This window comes from Trematomus bernacchii, unplaced genomic scaffold (genome assembly GCF_902827165.1).
Source record: "Trematomus bernacchii unplaced genomic scaffold, fTreBer1.1, whole genome shotgun sequence".
NCBI classification, from domain to species: domain Eukaryota; kingdom Metazoa; phylum Chordata; class Actinopteri; order Perciformes; family Nototheniidae; genus Trematomus; species Trematomus bernacchii.
This window is the reverse complement of record NW_022987593.1, coordinates 18,582,949-18,601,122: the sequence shown is the minus strand read 5'-3', so window position 1 is coordinate 18,601,122 and position 18,174 is coordinate 18,582,949. Positions and strand designations below refer to the sequence as shown.

The following is an 18,174-nucleotide window of genomic DNA, read 5'->3' as shown; positions in this document are numbered from 1 at the left end:
CCTCTAGACCGGCAGTGTGGTTTTAAAACAATGAATGCCAAACTACAGGTCTTGTTGTGATGTGATTTAGAGTGAATCTGTACCTGTATGCACACAACGAGCACACAGGTATTGAGGACAGAACATGGCATAAGTATAAAATAAATAAACACATTAACCTCTTAAGCACGGCGGTCCCCCCATTGGACCCCTCCCACCGTTTTGTTTTCGAGATAATGTCTCAGGGCTTCTTAACATTTATGAAACTATTAATGTGTAGCACGAGATTAACGGGAAGAATCTCAGCTAACTGAAGATATGAACCATTTTTACCAAAACAAAACACAAGTCTCATAAGAAGGGTCTAAATGACCCCTGAGCGAAAAAATTCTAACGCACTGCGGCACACAATTCAAGATAAAGATACCCTTATTACTTATCGTAGCTGCACATACAATATAGCCGATTAAAGCTGAGACTCCACTGATTATTTAGGTATAGTATCATCACTGAGCGATCCGAACTTGCGACAGGGGAAGCAAACACAGACATCACAACACGTACCTTTACGGAGCTTTTACGGCAGATCGTCTCACCGTAGCTGTCAATTAGGTCAAAAGACGTCTTCAATGGCATTAAAACGAAAAAAAAAAAAATCTACAACTGTTGATCCATAGGTTGATAATGTACCTGTGCCTTTGAAAAAATTATTTATAATCCATAATTCCATTTTTTATGTAAAAATCGGAGCGGAAAAGTTAGCTGCTAATGGTAGCCACCAGAGTGTATGCAGCTTCCGGTTTTGGTAACGCGTCACTCTCACTCCTTATTTGTTAACGTTTTGGTGTGTATATAACTTTCCCTCGATTCCATTGGCTCTTGCGGTTATAAAGAGATTTCATTCATCAAAATCGAGCAAGGGGGGCCAGAGATAGGTCAAATCCACCCAAATGACCCCAGAAGTGGGGTTTTTTGGCTAAATCTCTCTAAAAAGGTCAAATTTCACTTGTTTTGCATCAATCTTGATACAGGGTACTTATTATATGTTGTACTTTGGATTCCTAAAGCTTTTAGTCTACTAACCCATCATCCAAGGGTAGTTTTCACTATAAGTAAAAAAGAATTGTTGGACGGACACTATAATTTACAGTTTTTTACTATGTAAAATCTGAATTTTCTTTAAAATAAAAAACATCTATATTGATTCTGACTTTTCTACATCCAACTCACAGGTTTGTCATTACTTTGAGAAAAATGATTATTAATTTAACCCTTTTAGAAGGGAAGATATGGTCATTTGTTCTGGGAATGTCATTTTCGAGCCTGAGACCTGAAAAACAGGCTCAGGGCTTAAGAGGTTAATACATGATAAATACAGGAATACAAAAATACAAGAATAAATAAATGTGGAAAAAAACCGAGAAATAAATAAATGTGGAAATAAATACAGGAATAATAAAAAAATAATAATAAATACTGAAATGAATGTGTACATTAAAAAATGAAAGTTGAGAATAATACAGAACACACATTATTATATATATTTAATGTATTTTTTATATTTATTTTCACTTACATTTATACATTTATTAATTTCTGTCCCTGTGTTTCACACAATGTTGTTCTGCTTGGTCGCCTTGTATTCTGTGGATACGACAACCTTTATAACAAACTTACTTTCAGTTTCAACAAGTGTCTTTAACAATATCTTTGAGCTGCTATCATATTTAATTTCACTTCCTCTGACCAGTCCCCCTTTTATTTGGAAGCTTTGTGTCAAGTTGTACACAGTGCAAGGAGAAACACTTCTCTCTTCAATGAGTATTTTTAAAAGCTTACAGCACCGGGAATTTCCAGCATATTCATGTTCTGTATTAACCTCAAAGCCCCCTGAGACAAAAGTACAATTTGTCATATTGGGCTGAATAAATAAACTTTGATTGACTTTTATTGATGGATTTGGCGCAAGAAGTACACTTCTCTTCAGAGCCCTCAAGAGCCAGATATAAATGTTTATTAGCGTCAAAAATGGTGTTGCTATTAAAGGTTTTGCTTCTACCTAAAACTCAGTAACAGGAGTGTAATGGATGGGATTTCTAACAGGTTTGAGGTCTTTGATTTGAAGCTCTTCTCCACTGTAGCAGTGAGATAACACACACATTTAACAAGCAGCACAATACACACTAGGTTAAATCAACACGATAACTTGGCTTCTTCTGACTCAAAGACAACAGCTCTTCCTCTCAGCCACATCCGAATGATGGGCTGTCGTTCAGAAATGAAGATCAAGTTATAGCCGGTATGTCCAGATCGAGGTAACCGTTTTGTTTGTAAGAATGGAGGTTTGGTAAAGTTGGAAAGATACCGTGGCTTACTGTTAATGTTTACATTAATTATGTGACCGTCTCTGTTTCCTGTAGATATTTAATTGCTCTTTTTACTGCACTTTGAATGTACAGTTTTATTATTATGCTGCTGTGTTTATTGTATTTTTGTAACTCTGGCATAACAATTTCCTTCGGGATAAATAAAGTCTTATCTTATCTTATCTTAATTCCATTGTTTCTAAAGGACTCTGGTTGTGTTTTTCTGAACAGAAGTAAATATTTGGACTGTCACTTCCTGTGATGAGTTTCAACAAATGTATTTACCTCACTGTCTGCTTTGTGTGACCTGAGTGTCTGTCTGTGTGTGTTGCTGTGTGTACCTGTCTGTGTGTTGCTGTGTTACTGTGTGAAACTGTGTCGGTTTTCTCTCGGTGCGTTACTATGTGTGGCAGGGTGGTGCGGCTAGGTGTAAGAGGTCGGTTGCTGACAACGCCATCTGGGGGAGTTTCGCCCCCAGAAAATTACTAAAACTAAGGTATTATACTTTTAAGGACTGTTAAGGAATAATTCTTCTAGATATCTAACCTTTTACTCTGACACGTGTTATTTCCTTTAAGGAAAGGCCTTGGTGCCATATGTGTTGTTGTCACCAGTGTGTGACCGGTCAACTTGACTGGCACGCAGGGTAATTGTTGTGAGAACACTGAAGCATTTCTTTATCGGTGTTTGTGGGCTCTCGGATGTGAAATCCTTGAGGCCATGAGCGTTGGACGCAGATGATTCAGTGTTTAGTCTACTCCTTCAGAGATGTTGATTCTCTGTGAACCTGTTAAAAGGTCTAACATAGAGAGAGGTTCGGCAGAATTGACGTGGCAACTCTACCGTGTGGTCAGAACCTCTGACTCTTTGATTTGTGATGTGAATCCTCCGGCCGAATACTCTGAATAAACCCATCAGTGTTTGACATCAAAGCTCCAACTCTCACCGTGTCTCCTTCCTGAGTCGGTGACTCCATGCATTACTACACAGAAGTTTCCTCCACAAATTGGCGTTGTCGGCAGGATACCAACATATCTTCAGAGACTGGTAAGTGTGATTTCAAATCTACATTTGGACATTGCCTTACCAGAATCTGTGATTGACGGTATCCTAAAATTATCTGTGAAGCTAAGCGGCTGCGTTTCGTTTTGGTTAATGAACATTTGGGGCTAGTAACCCCAGGGGATCATCCAGGGACTCTGTCCTGGCTGGTTCCCTCTGTGTGTGATGCTTGGACGTATGTGCCGTGCAGGCATACACGGAGATGTTTAAAAAAAACCTTAATGAGGGCAGCAGTAAAGTGGAACTTCTGTGTGAAATCAAAATAGAGATTTGTAATGAACAAATCGCCGAGATTCCGGGGGTTTCAGCGGCCAACACTAGCAGTTAACTAAAGCAGCCATAGATATTACCCCCAGCGCCTCTAAAAAAAACACACGGCTCCAGCTGCTGCAGCTCCGGGGAATGTGTGTCAAATGCCTCCCCGTATCTGCATGAGCTGGTGAAGTGAACTCAGAGGGAGAAAATCACAGCTTTTGTCTATAGCTTTAACTCACACCACCGCCGTCTCTATTAAAAAAGAGACTGTTTAAAAGCACTCTCGTGGCTTGTGGCCATTTACGATGTGCTGGCAAGTGCGAGGTGCGTGCATTACCTGATGCGACAGGCACCCTACATTGCTGAGGAGCTGATGTCGGTCCGGGGTGCATACATAAAATGATAGGCTAATTGATCATGGGTGGGCCGTGGTATGCAAGTGTAGAGCAAAACTGTGTTTCATCGTTGGGATGAGCATGATGGGAGGTGTGTAGGCTGGTCGAGTAGGACTACAGTTAACTGTGTGGTTTCGGATAGAAAGGGTAGAGGAAAAAAGTCTATGTGCCCCGATCGGGGGGGCATAGCACCACTAAAGCAGGGATAGTGGAGTCGCAAGAGGATAAGCTAGTTATTGCTCTTGGACGGTCTTCAGGCACCGATCTAAGGACTTGTATACAAGGGTGGAGGTACGAGTCAAGGTACCCCACTGGATTCCCATTGGGAGAGATCATAATAGTCCCTACCCCCTCTGAAACCTCTTTAATCCGGACTAAATTGAGCTGGATGAACTTTTGCTGTCACGCTGGTGTTTATTATGAGTTCATCATGTTTGTTTGTCTGATTGTTTGTATCAGGGGTCTATATTGGTTTGTCTAACCGCCGTCTTGTGCATGTTTTGTAACAACTAATAATGAATCAGTCCATAGCCAGGGTAAAATAAACTAAGCTTTAGTTAACTCACCAAAAGTAAATGACTTGAGAAAGATAAATAATATATAGTGTTTTGCAAAATTCTGGTAGTATAGATGTGCTGCAAAATGAAAATAAATAGCAAAAGAGTGTTTTATGTCCTGCATCTGAGTGTGCAGAGGAAATGTAAACAAGAAGCACACTGTTCAGGGTGTGCGCTGCATCTGAATGTGCAGAGGAAATGTAAACAAGGAGCACACTGTTCAGGGTGTGCGCTGTAGGTGTAAGAAGAAGAGAAGATTATATTACTTTAAGAATACATTCTTAAATTGTATTGCTGGTATGTTAAGATATGTTTGTGACCTTTTATAAACCCTATGCCCCGTCCTGCACCCTGAGACCCTCAGAGGCATCACTGCTGGTCGTAAAGACCTGCCTGAGGAGGTCAGGGTGGCAAAATCTGTCTGCTGTTTTAGGTCAATATTGTATTATTTGTTTCATTTATTCTTAAATCTATGTATTGTTTGGTAATAATGAAAAAAACGTAATGTATTGAACACATTCCGAAACAAAGCTGATAAGACAGAACTTGACTCAGACATAATACAAATGATTGTTGAAACCTTTTGCGCTGTTGCTGCAAAATGGAAACTTTGTTGATTATCTATTCCAACTGGCCACTGGATTCAGATAATTAATATAAGTTGAAGTTTAATTACAGTTTTAAATATAGTTTAACATTCTTTATTAAACTGCTTCAAATGATTTCTCGTATCAACCAATTGCTCTCCATAGACATTACTAAAATTCTAATAGTTGTTAAACTACTGACAAGTTCTCTGAAACCGAGTTTATGAACAAAAGAGTAAAGGTCGCTGGTTAAGCCAGGATCAGTATATTTGTTGACGTTTTCATTACAGTGTGCATAATAAATGTGTTAAATGAATTGAGCAATTCTTTAAAAAGTATAATGTTGCAATCTCTTTACAATAAGTAATTACAGTTAACAAAGAAGTAGAGGTTGTTTTCCAAGGGCCTCTCCTTCACAGCCCTACACTTTAAATCATGAGACTTTCAAATCATAACAGACAGAGATCGGTATCACTTTGTGTTGCAAGCCAAATCCATGTAAAGGTTCTACTTGAGCCCAATTTAAATACCATAAAGAAAGTATTGAACCCAGCTCAAGCTAAATGTCAAATGTATTTAATTAATGTACAAGTGTTTTGATTTATTTCAAATGTTCTAATCTCAGCTTCTTTCGAGTTCAGTCGAAGCAACAAATTGTTTCTCATAACATTCTCACTGCTGTCCCAAATGTTTTAACCTTGGGCAGACAAGCTGTTCACACACACACACACACCCACACACCCACACACACCCACACACACCCACACACTTTGGATAAGTATTCACCTTATCCACATTGTAAATTGTTGCTTTCTTTAAAGTTATTAGTAATTTAAGATTAATTATTAAATTAAATGTGGTACATAAGATAAAATAAATAAAATAACTTGACTTGATCATTTTGTTCACAACATTAGACCTGTCCTCTAATCTCTACTAGAATAAGATAAGTGTGCATGTGTGGATGTTTTAACACTCCTGTAATGTACCTCATCTTGATATCCTTTTCATTACAGAGCTGGGAAAATGGTGTATTGATTAGATTCTGATCCGTGCACGTCCAATTTTGACTGACTTTAGTTCTAATGTTAATGTTAATTTGACTTCAACCCATAAGTAATTATTTAAATTAACTCTAAATGTCACATGATGATGGATTAGTGTTCCACATTTCTTCCACTAATTTGTTTTACAATTAGGCCAAAGGTAAAGAGAGACATTGATGACCTTGTGTCCCTTTTGTTAGTACGTGGTTCCATTTTGTCTATGGCCTTGGACGGCTTCACTAAAAGTCACCCAGTTCTGCCCTGCTGCAGTCCGGCTGAGGGCAGTCACAGAGATGCTATGGCTGCTCTACATGACATTAATGGTCTGGTCTGAATGGACACCATTTCCTGCTCCCAGAGAGAATGACACTCCTCAAACTGAACATTACAGCCGTTGATACTGTCTCACATGGGTCTGCTCCCCCCCACTGAGCCATGACCTGAAAGCATGACATCTGCTATGAACACTTGGAAGCCTCCCTGTCACACCAGCACCAACCCTTGGGTCAGTCAGATGAGACTAACGGCTTCACTTAGGGCATTTGGTTCAGATACATGACTCTCGTTACCGCAGAGTGGGTTGTTTTTAAGGCTATTCATACTGCTATGCAGAGGATGCCTGTAAGTGGGCGAGCTGGTAAAAGCCCCTACTATTGTTTCAAATAGGCCTAATGTCAGGGGTCTCTTAATGTCTAGTTCTACATGTATTCACATTATATAGACAATGTTTCCACCTGGTAAAACTAAAGGCTGCACAAAACTCAGGCTACAATACAACCATTCTGTTCTGCTCTAACGATTCAATATATAGATTCTACATCAAAACAATTAGCGTTTATTGTTTCCAATGATAACGTCACCTTAAGTGGAGGAATGCAAACCTGTTTTCAAATGTAAGGTTTTGATTTTGTTTGACATTTCTCAGTAATGACACCCTCAGACACCCAGTATCATTCATGCTATGCCATCAGTAATAACTCAGATGTTAAAGGGATGAAACTTTTCCTCCCAAATCAGATATGCTTTGTTTTTCAACAAATGTATCAATTTCCTGCGTAATATATGTTTCTCACAATGGGTTTTTGTAAGCTGCACACAGGTGATACTGAGTCTTCTCGATTAATAGATTATAAACTATACCATGTTTAAATAGACTCCTAAGTTATTATTTCATATGTACCATATGTAAGAAAAGGGAGGGAAGAGTCAATTATATTGAGTAAATTATTTTATATTGGGTAATTTATTTCTCAAACCTATGTTTTATGGAAGAGACAAAATATTTCTGATAAACTAATATTTTATCAAAAGGTAAATGGTGAATTAATATGCATTTAGAATCATTGAGAAGGGGTTATATCCACAGGGACAAGCTCACCTTTAACTTACAATAACATTTCTCTGCTAAGGACTGATGAGTATATGATTCTTGCATGTTCAATGACTAACACAAACCTTCAAAATGATAATGTGCATGTGTCAGGAAGGCTCCCAAATCATTCTGAGGGGCCTATCCTATTTTTGTAATTAAATGATAATGTGCTAATCCATTACTTTGAGTTGTCTTCACTCAGAAAAACATCCCTATCAAGTGTTAACCCAATAACTAGGACAGCTCTCAAGGCCAAGGGTCAGAGAGAGAGGGTCACACTCTCCGGGTGCAGAGAGCACCCCCAGCCACGTGCAAGGAAGCACGAGGTCGTTCGAGATGGGATGCTTCTCTTCACCTTTCTGCTGAGAGGGGGTTCTTCTCTTCATCTTTCTGCTTGGTGGGCTCTAGCAGACAACCCTGCAGGACGAGCGAGGGCTTCAGAGGCTTCTATAATACAAGGTTCCATGTTTCTTGGAGGAGTCTGCTCAAGCAGATAGCAGAAGGAATACTGGCAGATGAGCCTCCGTCTCACTGGGGGATCAGCTACAGTGCTCACTGAATGAGCCACACAAAAGCAGAGCAATTGGGGGGTTGAAATATGGCGCTCTGATGAAGAAGAGTTTGAGCCAATCAGCACCTCAGTGCTAATCTACAGTATCAGGATGCCTTTACACACCAGACACTCGGTGTCATAAAGGGAGGAGGAGAACGAGTCAGGAAGCCTGACGGACATGTTCTTCCAGCTCTCGTACAAAGATGAACTTTGAATTGAATGACCAGATGTTTAAAGATGTACAATTAATGATTGGTTTTTATATTTCCAATGACCAGACATGTGTTAAATAGTGGTGATAAATATATTTTGTAAAATCAGATTACACTTTCACACTAAACAAAATTAATAAATAAATAATTTCAGATTATAAAGTATTGAATAATAAGGTATTTCTAATATTATAACAGATAATGTTAATATCCTTAATCATCCAGCAATCAGGCTTAACAACACTACTCTGTAATGTATTACCCATGCACAGACAGACCTAACATGATGTTTCAAGTACACTGGATTAATTTCAGTTTTGGCCCAAAACAAATATTTATAATAATTGATATAACAATTATGTAGCATATTTGATCCTCAAATTAGAGAAGTATAATTTAAAGAAATTGATATTCTATATTCAACATTAGATAAACACAGAAGAACCCTTTCCAAGTACCATAAGTAGATTTTCAGGTAAGTATGGCTAATAAGGATAAGTGATAGACTTAATTTGGTACAGATCAGTTGTAGCATTTACAAATGTATGAATTAAAGTTTTAAGAATGTTTAATCTTTCCTTTCCAGGTTTTTACAAAAGTCTTTGAATATTTGCCTAACTTTTCCTTTTCAGATTTTGAACAATGTACTTGACTAAAATGAATGTATTGATTTTACTAAGACTAAGTGCCTTACTCTTGACTGAAGCGTAATGAAGTAAACGTAAAGTAATCCTAAAATTGAGGACACTGCAACTTTGTGGATTACAGATTGATCAAATCACCACTGTGAATTTATGCCTTAGCTGGATCTCTTATGATCCTAAATTTTAAATGCTTTTGACTAGTGATTGCCTTAAAGCAAATCTTTAAGCTGTTTCTGGTTTTGATTTTATAGTTTGATAAATGACATTAACTAATGGTTTAAATGATAAAAGATATTAGTTTAAAACAAATATTTTGCTATTATGTATCTGTGTTTTTATGTGTGTTCATTATTGTATTTATTGACAAAAGATGCTCCAAACACTGATGAGAGATACTTTTTCCTATTATGATTGCCTGTATCAATCACTGTGATTGAATGTTTCAATCTTATTCTACTTTGTGATGTAATTGAATGTAAGGTGAATCTGAAGACGCCTATTGATTTAAGTATTGACCAGAATTATTAGACTAATGTTTTAAGGTTATCAAAAATGATAAAAAGAGGGGAACTGTTAAGGAATAATTCTTCTAGATATCTAACCTTTTACTCTGACACGTGTTATTTCCTTTAAGGAAAGGCCTTGGTGCCATATGTGTTGTTGTCACCAGTGTGAGACCGGTCAACTTGACTGGCACGCAGGGTAATTGTTGTGAGAACACTGAAGCATTTCTTTATCGGTGTTTGTGGGCTCTCGGATGTGAAATCCTTGAGGCCATGAGCGTTGGACGCAGATGATTCAGTGTTTAGTCTACTCCTTCAGAGATGTTGATTCTCTGTGAACCTGTTAAAAGGTCTAACATAGAGAGAGGTTCGGCAGAATTGACGTGGCAACTCTACCGTGTGGTCAGAACCTCTGACTCTTTGATTTGTGATGTGAATCCTCCGGCCGAATACTCTGAATAAACCCATCAGTGTTTGACATCAAAGCTCCAACTCTCACCGTGTTTCCTTCCTGAGTCGGTGACTCCATGCATTACTACACAGAAGTTTCCTCCACAAGGACAATCAGGTTTGTGTACAACACAGGCAGAGACAGTTTAAGGGTTAATATCAAAGGCTACTTTATTTATAAAATCAACCCGGTATCACAGCAAGACCTGAAAATGTGACGATTTACCACGCTGGGAGACGTGAAGATGTTACGATTTTGTCCCTTCAAACGTGACAGTTACACAGATTGTTATCTAAAAACACCAGACACAATACATTTCAATAAAATCCACACTTTGGGGGAAAGGACAGGGCTGGGACTTACCACAGCGGCAGTTAACATAAAGGGGAGTAAGGGGTCCAAACTAAATCACCCGTGACACTGCACACCACACAAAACGGACACGTGAAGAACACCACTGCTCCCACCAGGGAGTCTGCGGCCTCAGGCCCACAGCACCTGTCCGGCACAATACAAAAGGTTAGGGTTCTGCCACGTTTGGTGCAGAAAGATAAACAAAGGAAAAACAACAAAATACACCAAATCTTAATTAATGTAAACACAAATAAATAAACAAATTAAATCAAATGAAAGTAAATGTAAATATCATCAATGCACTCATTTATCTATTTACCCACCAGAGTCCAAAGACACTGAACCAGGGCTCTAGGTTTTCTGTTTGATTTTAAAATAGGATAAATATACTCTTGCTACGAGGGATGCTACTAGAAAGAAGAATAAACGAGTGAATTATGAAGGAAACTTCAACATGTTAAATCAATCAATAGCTCCAACAATAATTACCGGACCATTGTGTGTCTGATTCCTTCCAGTCCACTTGATTATGAGTGTGATGTGTGTGTTCATGTTGGGTTCACACTAACAGGCATGTGAGTTTCTCACGTCTCAATGTTCTGCATTTCTCTGAAACAGAAGCAACCTGACCGCAGAGAGAGCAGAGAAGAAACTAACCAAGAGAAAATATATGGCATTTTCCATTCTCTCTTATAATTAATTTGGTTCTCTTCATCCTGTTCAGTTAAACTGCCTCGTGGTTTCACAGGTTAATGCATTCCTGTTCCTTCACTACACCTGCAGACTGTGTGACGTCCTCAGTGCTCATAGAGATCAACTGTTATTCTCTTCTTCATTTGAATGCTCTTTTCTTGTTTCAGTGGTATATCGGCAGCAAAACAAGTTAAAACCATAGTTTATTTTGTATAAGAAAAGTTTATACTTTGTTAAAAAACATTACTTTTTTGTGTAGTGGGTGTTTACTGGCATTTGGCTCATCATGCATATTAATCGTCTAAAGAGGAAGTAAATCTAGTCTCTTAACAGCCTGATATCCGTCTTCTGCTCATTGGTGACAGAGGAGAGGCATCTTTCAACACATGGTTCCTCCTTCACTGTAAGTAGAAACAGTTTCTTGATGTAATGATTCTGTATACCTCCTGTGAACATTATTTAATCTGACATGTTTTATAGTCTCACAGAGATGAGAGGAGCAGCTATGAGTCTAACTGCAGCAGCGAGTGGATTAGTTGTCTTCCTGCTCTCTGTGTCAGGTACTGTACATCTACACTTACATTCATCACATGAACAGAGGGGATTCTGGGAAAATGTGGGACTTGTAAAATCAGGTCACATGTGGGAATAAGTGGGATGGATTTGTGTAAAAGGCAAACCTAGCAGAAACATTTTAAATGTAATTGTGTAGAATTGTAGAAACTCAAAGACGTTACTAGTTTTTTTGATGGATATTCTGAAGATCTTGTCGTGCGTTGCCACTGTCCTTTGCTCCAATCATCTGCATACAATATCAGTTTGCTTATCACTTTTACCAGTGTTAAAAAGAGAATATAGTGTATGCATAACTGTTCCATCCTCTCTCTGTGAAAACATTTTGCTTTGTTTTTTTCTTAAGACGACTTCAAGAATCTCCAGCTCTGTTTTTACTAAGTTTAAGTGATTTAGAGAGATATTCTTATTCTTAGTCATAACATATTGACTCAACTCTTATCGATCATACCTCTGCACCAAACCCTTCTAGTTCCTTCTCTCCTCTCTGACCTCAGTGTTATATTCACACTCTGAGTTTAAAGCAGTCTTCTTCTTTTTCTTATCTGTATATCAGACAGAAGCTGCTCTCACCTCAGTGCTCTGCATTTATTGTTATTGTTCACACTTACCTCAGCAGCAACCTGACCACAGAGCGAACAGAGAGGGAACTGTTCAGAGAATCAGACACTATTCTAATTAATATGATCGCTAATCATTCACTGTTCATTTATATGAAGGCATTTTCCAATCTTCCTTTGGCCTGACTATAAAACTGAGCATAAACTTTTTTGTGTGGACTTCTGTTCTACCTGGTTTAATTAAGAAATAAGAAAGTATCATTGATACCAGTTTAAAAGTGCCTTAGAAAGAATTCATGTGTTTTTCTGCTCTATCCCAGTAAAGTTTGTAAAATGTTTATTTTCAAATTGTTTGTTGACAGTATTGTTTAACAATTTATAGATTAACTTTGATTCTAGTTTCTGATGTGCTCTGTGTTTCAGTGGTTCAGGGTCAGGATGGCTGGGGAGTGACTCACTCTTCCACTGAGATCTGTGCAGTGAAAGGATCAACAGTGGAGATAAGATGCAGCTACACATACCCATCTAGAATAAGTGGCCTTGTTAACACAGTACAGAAAACATTCTGGTTTACTAAATGGAAAGGTGGTGAACTTGTAGATGTGACCACAGTCTCAGAGTATGCAGGTCGTGTAGAGAATCTCTATGAAAACAACAGATGCACTCTGAGAATCAGAAACCTGAGAGAGAGCGACTCAGCTGAGTACAAGTTCAGGATCATAACAAATAAAGATAAATATATTGGTCAACCAGAGGCCTGTACTACGAAGCTGGTTCAACCTAACCTGGATATGTTTGAGTTAGCCGGTTGGCCCAATCCAAAACATACGCGCTCTCGCTAAACTGTACTACGACGCTGGTTATCAAGTGGATCGCTCAAGCCAGCCGTGTCCTATCTAGTTAGGTGCGCGTTCACATGAAAGGGGTGGTATTTGGAGCATTCGACCAATCTCAAACATGGACAAGCGTACTGACAGCGCAGCGTCATACTTCCTGAATGAAAAGTTAACTTTAATATTAGTCAAATATGAAGACGTTAAACTTTAAACATCCATGACTTAAACACTTTATCCAGGATCAAAGCCACATAGCTGCACCTGCAAGGTGAATACAGCTGGTAAAAGAGAAAGTGTTTGAATGCGTACATTAACAGGTTTATGATATCACTGCCCCGTCTAAGACACGATCTGACTTTAATTACATTTGACTCGAGTGTTTCGTCAACTTAATGTGTTGCTTAAAATAATACTTCTGCATACAGTATGTGACACTGTGAGTGTTGCACGGCCAGATACGGCTCAAGAAGCTGACTCAAATAAGGAAATATATGATACATTATGATGTGATATGATATGAATGATAATGGGACACATCTACGTCTGCACTCACAGTGCCGCGGACTGTACTTAATGTTACTTTGATCCGGTTACTTATGTCGTGGCAGATATTTAAGTAAGCTTTCTTAACGCTAATATTATAATAGTCAGATTGCTCTGAAGATAGGAGGGGATATTCTATTAATTTTCACGTTCACACAGTCAGTTGATTTTTGCCGGCCGTCTTTCCTGCAACGGCAGTTTTTCTGTATTTCCTCTATCCTGTAATATGAATTGATCGCTTTAAACTCCGCACACGGAGCTCTGATTGGTCAGCAGGCGGTGCATTCACTGAGTTGATCTCTTAGCCTGCCACCTAACCTGCTCCGGAGCAGGTTAGCCGCTCAGCATAAGTTACCATGGAAATCTAGCCTGCTAAAAAGAGAATCAGCGTCGTAGGACCGGAAAGCCCGAGATTTCCCTGAAGTCAGCCGGCTAAGTGAAAATCCAGCTTCGTAGTTCAGGCCTCTGGAGTCACTTTGTTCATCACAGGTACTGTATCTGAAAATGTATTCCTAAAACGTTTAACATTTTATTTTAATTTCTTTACATAAACATGATTGATGTTTTCTTTATTTTTCAATTCCACCTTTATTCAGATCTCCAGGTGGAGGTGCCACACTCGTCTACTCTCCTTCAGTGTCTCAGCAGTTGTCCACCTGGTCAAACTTCCTACATCTGGTTTAAGAACAGACAGGAAGTGAAGGAAGACACATCTCCTTATGCAGACTTCAGATATGAGTCAGCAGACAGTTATTCCTGTGCTTTGAAGGGATATGAGGACTTCCCCTCTCCTTCAGTGTGTGAGTTTACTCAAAGTCTTCCACTAACATAATAACATAAACATACAGTATAACATATATCATCATTGCACTCATGTATCTATTCACCCACCAGAGGTCGCCAGCAGACATGGCAGTGTGCAAAGACACTGAACCAGGGCTCTAGGTTTTCTGTTTGATTTTAAAATAGGTCAAATATACTAAAATCCCTCAAAGTGTTTAGATTTCTGATAAAGGATGGAATCAAGTTAACCACCCACTCTGTGTTTTATTAAACTATTACTCATTAAAATATCTTCCACCGTGGAATTAAATGTGAAATGTGTTCATGTTATCTCCTCCAGATGCTCCAAAGCTTTAAAATGTTTTGCATTGTGTTTGTGAAAAACGTTTCCTGCTTTTTGTCTCTGGACATTTGCAAGTTGCCGTTATGTCTAACCTTCCATGTTAATAACTTTAAACACTTCTCCTCCAGATGCTCCAAAGCTTCCCTCTGTGTCAGTGAGTCCTTCTGCTGAGATAGAGGAGGGCAGTTCAGTGACTCTGACCTGTAGCAGTGATGCTAACCCAGCAGCTACATACACCTGGTACAAGAAGAATGGAAAAGCAAACATTCCTCTTCTCAGTGAAGGAACACAATTTGTCTTCAGCTCCATCCAGTCCTCTGACTCTGGAGAGTATTTCTGTAGAGCTGAGAACAAGCTGGGGAGGAGGCCATCTGCAAACACCTTTATTGACGTAAAATGTGAGTTAGACAGTTTATTAAAAGATAACAAGCTTATATCTGTCTAGTTGTTTCAAGAGAAGATGTTACTTATCATCACTACTTTCTTCAGCTCAGCTTGCTTTACATTACATGGGATCCAGGGAACAAGTGTGTAACGAAAAGTGAACTGGCAGTAACTTCTAATCACATTTTATAGAGTTGCTAATGATGACATCATTGAGAAACGACTGTTAAATATTGTTATATTTAACTAATATTTACTGTTATTAACTTTACAAGGCTATCTCTAAATCCTTAAATTCCATGACTCACTTCATAGTTGTGACTTGATTAAGTGATACACAAAACGGCATTTAACCAATGACAGATCATTACTTTATTATGACTAATAATGATTCAGAAATACCCATGAACAATTATTTACAGTACATATTAATTCATTAACATAATACAACTTAAATTCTATTCACCTTTTGGACAAAGATTAAATCCGTCCAACAAGCATTTTGTCAAACCATGTTCAAAGTCCTAAATGCAGCTACAGTTCATTCAGCGTTCAATAATGTAGATACCCTTTGAGCTAATCTAGTGAGCAACACATTCTTAATATTTACTGTTAACACATCTCCTCCAGATGCTCCGAGGATTCCTTCCTTGTCAACACTCTCTGGTGAGATAGAGGAGGGCAGTTCAGTGACTCTGACCTGTAGCAGTGATGCTAACCCAGCAGCTAACTACACCTGGTACAAGGAGAATGAAGACCCTCCAAAAGCTTCAGGACAGATCTTCAACATCACTGACTTCAGAGCTGAACACAGTGGGAGTTATTTCTGTGAAGCCCAGAACAAGTTAGGACGTAGCAACTCCACCTTACATCTGACTGTTGTGGCAGGTACGTTTTATGCGTTCATCTACTACCACACACACTTATCAGCTTGTTTGTTTTCAGTCACATTGTCTTGGTAGGAGGCTGAAAAAGGAGTGCGTGTTCAAATGTACCTTTCCGGTTCGGGATAGGGGTTGTTTTCTGTCTATGACATAAGGATATAATTATCCTGAGGGTCCAGATTATATATGGGGTGCAGTCATTCCCTGTGTACTGTGTGAGTGAGAGTTGTGTATACTCAATCGCTCATCATAAAACTAACAATCTCATAAATGTGTTTCCATTTGTTTCAGCACTTGAACAAGTGCTTTTTTTTTTACATTATTTTAAAAACAAATGATAGTATCATTAGTCTAGGAATAGGAAGGTTGAAAATAAAGTCTCACACCCCCCCTGCTATACTCCAAAGTGCCCCTAGGGGTACTTGTAAACACTGCTGTATTAACCATCTGTTCTCTGTAGATCACTGTTTCTCAGGATCATGGAAGCTACTACCAGCTGCTGTAACAATCTCTGTTGTTCTCCTGGCTGTCATTTATCTCTCTGTCTTCCTGTGGATCAGGTGAGCAGATCTGTTTCTCTTAATTGTTGTTTCGTAAATCAATGAAAGTCAGTTTGTCAGAACTAAAACATTTTATTTATTAATAAACTTTCCTAACCAGAAGAAAGAAGGCTTCCAGGGATTTGTCTGAGATTGAAGAGAGAGCGGACAATGGGGAAGAGGTGAGAATAGATACTTATGTCATCAATCTAGTACAAAATAAAACATGTTACATTCAATTTATACTGAGGAGTATTTCATGGTCTTTAAGTGCTTCTAGAAAATGTATCTGACAGAAGAGGACCACTTGCTGCTCTTTTGACATCCTTCTATAAACATCATACATCCAGAAGTGTTCCTACCTTTTGTCCTTTCCATCATTACCACAGCTGCTGTTGCTTTGGCCTTTTCTGTCCTGGGTCCATTTCTCTGTAAATGAAATATCTATTAATGTAAAAATGTGTAACTGAAAGTGTTTTCCTCCCTGCAGTGTGTACCTGATCAGCCGGAGCAGCAGGAGGACCTTCAGTATTCCAGCGTTCACTTCTCCAACAACCGGGCAGACCCTCTTTACTCCAACATGAGAGCAGCTCAGCCCCTCAGACACACGGAGCAACAGGAAGTCCCGGAGTACGCTGCCGTCAAGTTCAGCAGTGCTGCCCCGAGGTGAGCAGATCCTCACACAGGAACATTATTCATATATCATTTAATTCCCTTTGCATTATTATTACCACTAAAAAATACTTCATTTATCTCTCAGGACCAGAGGTCAGGACTCTGAAGAGTATTCATGTGCATTGTACAGCACGGTCAACAAATCCCACTGAACACAGCAGGCGTTGCTTTTGAAGGATGATACTTCAGTTTTTTACAATCACATTTCTATGTACACAGGGTAATATGGATTTTTTAAATACATTTCTCAGGGTGGACCTTTCCAAGAATGAGGCGATGAGTTCTCAGCCTAGTTTTTATTAATCTGAATGGCTTAACTGTAAAGATTGTATTAAGTGTTTCAAAACTTAAAGGTGGGGTAGGTAATTTAGGAGAAACCAGCTCGAGTGCGCTCTGTTAGTACACATTTACTGACATATACATTTGTATCATCTGTTGTAGACCCAAATAAATAAAATAAAATAAGAACTCATTCTCAAAAAAGATAAACGCCATTCTTAAAATGTATAAACGAAAAAAGCGATCATGAAAAAGTTTCCAATAAATGAATAAAATAATTTTTCACCACTTTGTTGTTCAGATATATCACATACTTGTAACTGAATGATGCATTAATTGAAACAAAACACAGTATAAACTGAGGAGTGACTCTCGTGAGTTTCATGTATTTTCTTCACTCCGCTGGGAAACTGCTCTCATGTCAAGAAGCATCAGATCAGTGCATGCGCTGCATCGTCCAATCAGTGAGCGATACACAGTAAGGGGGCGGGGAGAGTGGCTGAGGATTTCACCGGAGGATGGTCTGGTGGTTCCTCGGTTATCGCTCCTCGCTCCTCGGTCCTCCGGCAGAAATAAGCGCCATGGGACGCTACTCAAGATGGCGCAGACAAATCAACTTCCGGTGATACCGAGGACCGACGAGCGAGGAAATGAAAATAACCGACCTGAGACGCAGCCACAGCCGGAAGAAATCTGCCACTTCCTTACAGAGCCCCTCCTCCAACACACACACAAACGCGCACATG

General features: G+C 38.9%; 1 protein-coding gene across 1 annotated transcript; it reads left to right on the top strand.

The window, feature by feature from the left end:
* Positions 1-14,668: 14,668 nt before the first annotated feature.
* On the top strand, positions 14,669-17,555 carry LOC117481997 (carcinoembryonic antigen-related cell adhesion molecule 1-like). Its single transcript, XM_034129942.1, has 7 exons — positions 14,669-15,065; positions 15,682-16,009; positions 16,343-16,353; positions 16,396-16,495; positions 16,596-16,656; positions 16,965-17,140; positions 17,235-17,555. Exons 1-7 carry the CDS (start codon positions 14,765-14,767, stop codon positions 17,299-17,301), a joined length of 1,044 nt encoding a protein of 347 aa, XP_033985833.1. The 5' UTR covers positions 14,669-14,764; the 3' UTR covers positions 17,302-17,555.
* Positions 17,556-18,174: the final 619 nt, after the last annotated feature.